This window comes from Pinus tabuliformis, chromosome 4_1 (assembly GCF_031772625.1).
Source record: "Pinus tabuliformis cultivar Carrire ecotype Pingquan chromosome 4_1, CPIR1, whole genome shotgun sequence".
Classification (NCBI taxonomy): domain Eukaryota; kingdom Viridiplantae; phylum Streptophyta; class Pinopsida; order Pinales; family Pinaceae; genus Pinus; species Pinus tabuliformis.
In genome coordinates this window covers 863,057,710-863,064,908 of record NC_142303.1, presented here as the reverse complement: position 1 = coordinate 863,064,908, position 7,199 = coordinate 863,057,710, and the positions used below count along the sequence as shown (strand labels likewise).

General features: G+C 38.4%; 1 protein-coding gene across 1 annotated transcript; it reads left to right on the top strand.

Annotated features, from left to right (window-relative positions):
* The first annotated feature begins 5,674 nt into the window (after positions 1–5,674).
* Positions 5,675–6,974, top strand: LOC149178930 (uncharacterized). The gene is made up of 3 exons (XM_089422290.1): positions 5,675–5,824; positions 6,181–6,358; positions 6,568–6,974. Exons 1-3 carry the CDS (start codon positions 5,675–5,677, stop codon positions 6,972–6,974), a joined length of 735 nt encoding a protein of 244 aa, XP_089278416.1.
* Positions 6,975–7,199: the final 225 nt, after the last annotated feature.

The following is a 7,199-nucleotide window of genomic DNA, read 5'->3' as shown; positions in this document are numbered from 1 at the left end:
TTGGATACTTCTGCATGAAATTCTCATCCTCCCATGTGGAATCTTCAGCAGATAAGTTCTTCCACTTGATAAGATACTCTGAAATTGATCGATTTCGTAGCTGTCGAGTTCTTGTTTCTGTGACTGCTTTCGTTTCCAATATAATTTTTCCTTCCTCGTCAAGTTCTGGCAATATTTTTTGAATTGGGAGCTTGTCACCTATAACCTTCTTTAAACATGAAACATGGAAAACTGGGTGCAATCGAGAAGCTGCAGGAAGCTCCAATTTGTATGCCATAGTACCAATCTTTTGCAACACCTTGTACGGACCATAATACTTTGGTGATAATTTATTATCCTTCTTAGCTTGCTTTAGGGACATTTGCTTATATGGTTGTAGCTGTAGGAATACCCAATCACCTACATCAAAATTTCTTTCACTGCGATGTTGATCTGCCTGTTGTTTCATTCTATTTTGTGCCAACACGAGGTTATCCTTTAAGAGTTGGAGGACTTGTTGTTGATGTTCGATGTGATGTTCCACTGCTTGAACCTTAGAATTTTCTCTTAAATATGATGTGATGGATGGTGGTTGATACCCATAAAGTGCCATAAATGGGGTCATTTTTGTTGTTGTATGGAAGGAAGTGTTATACCACCATTCAGCCAGACGCAACCATTTGACCCATTGTGTCTGTTTATCAGATACAAAGCAACGAAGATATCCTTCCAAACATTTGTTTACTATCTTAGTTTGCCCATCAAATTGAGGATGATAAGATGAGCTATGAGCTAACTGAGTACCAAGACAAGAAAATAATTCTATCCAAAAATTTCCAGTGAAAATGGGATCTCTGTCACTTACAATAATCTTTGGGTTTCCATGTAGCTTTTGAACTATTTCCATAAATGCAGTAGAAACTGTACTGGCTTTAAATGGATGTGATAATGCACAAAAGTGTGCATAATTGGTAAGTCTGTCAACTACCACCATGATGACACTCTTTTCCTCAGACTTGGGTAAACCTGCGATAAAATCCATTGAAACCTCCTCCCAACGTTGGCTTGGAATGGATAAAGGTTGTAATAGACCCGGTGTCTTAATTGTTTCAACTTTATTTTGCTGGCAAACCAAACATTCCGCCACAAACTTTTGAATATCTGATTTAAGGCCATCCCAAAAAAATTCCTTCTTAACCCTGTGGTAAGTTTTTAAAAATCCTGAGTGCCCTCCTAAGGGAGCAGTGTGCAATTCCATAAGAATATTTTGTTTTAGCTGGGAATTCTTATAGAGGTATAAGCGATCTTTGTACCATAACGAATCATTTTTCCAGCTAAATGTATCAGAAGTACTAGAATCTTGTTGTAGCTTTCGAATAAGTGCCCACACTTCTTCATCGTTCTTCCATTCCTCCCTTGCTTCATTTATCCAATCTGGTTGGATAATAGAAATGGCACACAACAATGCTTCCACATCCTCATCCTTTCTTGAGAGTGCATCTGCCACCACATTTTGCTTCCCTTTTTTGTAGATGATTTCAAAGTCATAACCCAACATCTTTGTGACCCACTTTTGTTGCTCTTCAGAGGATAATCTTTGTTCTAAAAAGTATTTAAGGCTATCATGATCCGTTTTTACCTTGAAGTGTCTTCCCATTAGGTAGGGTCGCCATTTCTTAAGTGCATGGAGTATTGCCAACATTTCCTTCTCATAAATAGCTTTGCTTAAAAACTTTCCCTTGATTGGACGACTTTCAAAAGCAATGGGTCTTTCATCTTGCATTAGAACAACACCAATTCCATTTCCTGAAGCATCACATTCCACAATAAAGGTTTTTGTGAAGTCTAGCATAGCTAAGACCGGTGCTTGGCACATTGCCTCTTTAAGATGTTCAAAGGCCTTTGTTGCTTCCGGAGTCCATGAAAATGAATCTTTCTTCGACAATGTTGTTAGAGGTGCTGCTATTCTCCCATAATCCTTAACAAACTTGCGATAATACCCTGTCAACCCAAGAAATCCTCGCAGATGCTTTATGGATGTGGGGATTTTCCATTCCTTAATGGCTTTAATTTTGCTAGGGTCTACCTTAACTCCTTCATGAGATACAATATGACCCAAATATTCCACCTCCTGGACTCCAAAGAAACATTTGGATCTTTTTGCATATAATTGTTTCTCCTCCAATAGTTGTAGCACCCTGTCAACATGTTCAACATGATCCTTCCAAGACTTGCTGTAGATTAGTATATCATCAAAAAATACTAACACAAATTTTCTAAGGAATGGTTTGAAAATTGAATTCATCAAACCTTGAAATGTTGAAGGTGCATTGGTAAGGCCAAAAGGCATGACCAAAAATTCATAATGACCCTCATGAGTTCTAAATGCCGTTTTCGGAATGTCTTCAATCTTCATTCTGATTTGATGATATCCCGAACGAAGATCCAACTTGGTGAAGTAAATTGATCCATGCAATTCATCCAATAATTCATCAATAACAGGAATGGGGAACTTATCTTTAATAGTGAGCTTGTTGAGCTCCCTATAATCCGGACACATGCGCCATGATCCATCCTTCTTGTGCACCAATACTACTGGAGCTGAGAAAGAACTTTGACATGGTTGAATTATACCAGCCTCTAGCATTTCTACAACCATACGTTCAATTTCACTTTTTTGGGCATAGGGATATCTGTACGGCCTAATGTTTGGAGGAACACTTCCTGGAATCAGATGAATAACATGATCATGATCACGCATAGGTGGGAGACCTTTGGGAGTCTCAAATACCTTGGAATGATTGTCCAGGACATTTTGGAGATCTAGAGAAATAGATGATTCCAATGTGGAAACATCTAGCGAACATAATTGTGCAATTACACCTCTTTGCTCCTTTTTAAGAAGCTTAGTCATGCCATTAGAGCTGATTATCTTTCCTGGTTTCCCTGCAATACCCCTTAATTCAACTTCCTTTCCTTCCGTAGAAAATTTGATGAAAATTTCTTGAAAATTAAAAGCTATTATACCCAAGGATTGTAGCCATTGGACTCCTAGTACAACATCAGCACCTCCCATTGGAATGGAAAGCATTGGGCTAGTCAATACATATTCTCCCATGGATAGCTTGATATTATGGCACTTTCCAGAGCAATTTATTGTTCCTCCATTTGCAATCATCACTTGACACTCTGGTGCTGGATATAGGAAGCAATTCAATTCTTTTGCTACCCTACAATGAATAAAATTGTGGGTGCTTCCTGAATCAATCAACACTATTACCTTTTTCTTCTTGATTTGTCCTTCTATCTTGATGGTTTGAGGAGTGGTAATTCCCGCCAATGCATTACAAGATATGGTCGAATTTATTTGTTCTTCATATAGGCTTTGTTCCTGGAGTATATCTTCTTCTTTTGACCTTTCTTGCTCCTTTTCTTCTTCCTCTTCACAATCTATGTAGAATAATTTCTTCTCAGCACACTTATGACCTTTAGTGTATTTGCTATCACAACTGTAACAAATCCCTTTTGCTCTTTTTTCTTCCAATTGTTGTGGTGTCAACCTTATAGGTTGTGGAAGACTAGGGGAAACAACACTTCCGTCTTTATAGTTGTGAGTGGTATGCTTCCTGGTTGCCATAATTTTGCTTTCCATTTTTCTTGCTAACCTGAATGCCTTCTCTAATGAATCAGGTTCCCAAAGGTGAACATCGTGTTGGATATTATCCTTTAAAGACCCTATGAACACATCAATCCTGTGCTCCTCTGGAATATCTTTTACCCTTATGTTAAATTTTTGGAACTCCTCAATGTGCTCCATTACTGAACCCTTTTGTTTAAGACTTATCAATTGGCTAAAAAAAGTGTTGCTTTTTGTATCTTCATAATGTGCTATCAATTCTTCCGTAAAAATTGCCCAAGTGATAAATTGTTTATGAGAGCAAAGCCATTGATACCATACAAACTGATTTGGTTCCAAATATACAGTTGCCATACATACCTTTTGTGCGTTTTGCACATTATTGAGATCGAAGAATTGCTCCATCTGTAATATCCATGTGGCGGGATCCTTGCCATCAAACTTCCTCATATCGATTTTTGGAATATGGTGATTCTTTGATCCAACATTAGCGTCTATGGAATCATGATTAACATTTCTTTTGTTCTCATCATGAGTTTCCTTTACTACCTTTTCACCATTAGTGACCCTTTCTTGTAGCAACTTCTTCAATTCTTCCATGTCTGTCTTCAAATCTATCTTCAAATATGCCATTGAATCCTCCATCTTAGATTCCATGCCCTTTATCTTAGATTCCACGCCATTTATCTTAGATTCCACGCCACTTATCTTAGCTTCTGTTAGCTTTTGTGACCATGACATTTGTTGCACTTGTTCTTGTAATTTTGATATATCATGTAGCATTTCTTCCTCTTCTTCATGAGTCATGCTAGAGCTTTCAGGTTCCTTACTAGGTGTTTGCATTTTCTTTCCTTAGGGCATCAGTTACCGATAATAATGCTTTACTATGCGCTTTGAATTCCGTTAAACCAAGCTTACACAAAAATTAAAAAAAAAAACTACACACCTTTTTTCACTTTATAGAAGCCTGATATTGAATCTGATGTATCTCTGTAATTTTGGATCATCCAATTCTAAAATTGCTATCTGTAGTAACCTTCTGTGTCCTCTTTCCAATGCCACAAGTAAGAGCCAAATTGGATTCTCCAAGGAAGAGTTATGTAAAATATCCCACAGTGACTTGCTTTTAGACTGGTTCAGTAGAGCGAACTTGTACGACATGCCACGAGTCACTGTTTCAACCTTTAAATCTAAAAAACACACACAAGAAACTATAGTCCGTCCTATTTCTTTACCTTCTTACAAAATTTCAATATGATCCCCAGAGAGAAAGTTATGACGATTTTCCCCAGGTCACCTGTTTTGAATGTAATTCAGGAGTCTGCAAAAAGACCAACTTCCTCAGATCCGATCTCCGCAAATATCGCGCAAAAAGCTCTGAAATTCGGACCCAAGGTTCAGTGCGATTTCTTCTCAAATGGGTTTTTTTTGCAACTTCTGAAACGTCACAGAAAAAAAGTTATAGCGAAAATGCCACGATGACCTATTTGGAGCAGCGAAACCCTAGAATCCAAAGCTCTGATACCAAATGTTATGAAACCAGCTCAAGAAAAGATAGAAAAGATAGATCAACGCCTTAGAATTCAGCCTCTTCGAGGGGGCAACCTCCTTTACATTACATAGATGAACAATTCTTGGATGATACAAATGACGAAACCTCCTTTCTATATATAGGAGTCTAAGGAGTCACAATATAATCCAGCCGACCTAACAATAATAATATAAAGCCACAAAAATAACAATAGAGGGATTCTATGGGGCACAGAAATAACAATATGGGGGTAATAGGGGCACAACAATATAAATAAGGGGTATAACTACAATAGTAATGGGGTAATCACTAGTATTATAGGGACCCAACATAATCTTCTCTATAAAGAACGTAGAAGGAATACGCCTAACTCAGAATGAGGAAATGGAACAGATACTGGTCAGTCACTTTAAAGACCTCCTTACGGAACCCCAAGAGGACCTAAGAGAAGCTATTGGGAGAATTTGCAATGAGATACGAAGTATGATTACCAGAGATCAAAACCTAGCTTTATGAGGTCAACCACCATGGAGGAAGTCAAAGAGATCGTAAAAGGGATGAAGAAGAATAAAGCTCTTGGACCAAATGGCTTCATAGCAGAATTCTACCAAGTGGGGTGGAAATTCTTTGGGCAAGACATTCTGGACGTGGTGGAAGAATGTCGAAGAAACCAAAAGGTATGTCTAGGCCTAAAATCTACTCTTCTATCTCTTATTCCTAAAACTACTAAGTCTAAAGATCCCCAAGGTTTTTGACCTATCACCATTTGTAATGTAATCTATAAAATTATTGCAACTCTATTGGCCAAAAGACTGAAGCCCATCCTTCCCAGCATTATCTCTCTGGAACAAACTGGATTTGTGGAAGGTTGCAAAATTCTAGATGGTTTCATAGCATCACAAGAAGTAGTGCATTCTCTGAAATCCAAAAAAGAAGTAGGAATGATGATCAAATTGGACCTTTCTAAGGCTTTTGATCATCTGAATTGGACATACCTTAAATCAGTGCTAGCTGCCTTTGGTTTTTGCAACAGATGGATTGCTTTGGTCTTGGATATGATCTCCACCCCGAATTTTTCCATTCTCAGGCTTTTGATCATCTGAATTGGACATACCTTAAATCAGTGTTAGCTGCCTTTGGTTTTTGCAACAGATGGATTGCTTTGGTCTTGGATATGATCTCCACCCTGAATTTTTCCATTCTCTTAAACGGTACGCCGACCACCACCTTCAATGCCTCCAGAGGATTAAGGCAGGGGGACCCTTTGTCTCCCTTCCTTTTCATCATTGTGGCAGAAGGGCTGGGAATATATATTAAAAAGTAATTGTAGGAAATGAAATCAAAGGGCTCTGAATACGGGGTAATGACCTACCGATCACACATCAACAATTCGTTGATGACATTATGCTGTTCTGCGTAGTATCACTTAAGGAAGTGAAAACAATGAAAGGTATCCTGGACCTCTTCATGGAAGCATCCGATACTCAAATCAACAAGGAGAAATCCTGCACATACTTCTTCAACACAACCGGAAATGTCAAAACTTATCTGACAAGAATATTGGGATTCCACTCGGGTGACTTTCCCACCAAATATCTTGGCACCCCGTTAGCTCTGAATCCTCTAAAGATGGTGAATTGGCAAAAAACCATTGAGAAAATCACCGGTAAACTCGAAAATTGGTCCTTCAGAACCCTTAATATAGTAGGAAGAGTAGTCTTGGTCAAGGCGGTCTTACAAGCGATTCCGATCTACCAACTCTCAGCAATGGCAGCCCCTATAGGAACATGTGCCAAAATGGTGGAGATTTTCAAAAAATTCCTCTAGGGAGGACCAAAGCAACAAAAGAAATGGTCATTGATATCCTGGAAAGGCTTGATCAAGAGTAAAGATGAAGGGGGATTAGGATTAAGAAATCCCTATACTTTGAACCAAGTAATGGGAGCTAAGCTCTGGTGGAGATGAATGGCGGGAGGAGGAGACCTATGGAAAATATTTTGGATGAATAAATACAACATGCTAGTAAAAATATAAGAAATCTTAAGACATAGG

Excerpts from the sequence above, each read along its gene's own strand:
- LOC149178930 (XM_089422290.1), top strand. The coding sequence starts at position 5,675 with ATGGAGGAAGTCAAAGAGATCGTAAAAGGGATGAAGAAGAATAAAGCT. Across the intron at positions 5,825-6,180 it reads AATGTCGAAGAAACCAAAAG|ATGGATTGCTTTGGTCTTGG; the intron begins GTATGTCTAGGC and ends TTTTTGCAACAG. Across the intron at positions 6,359-6,567 it reads TTTTTCCATTCTCTTAAACG|TATCACTTAAGGAAGTGAAA; the intron begins GTACGCCGACCA and ends TGTTCTGCGTAG.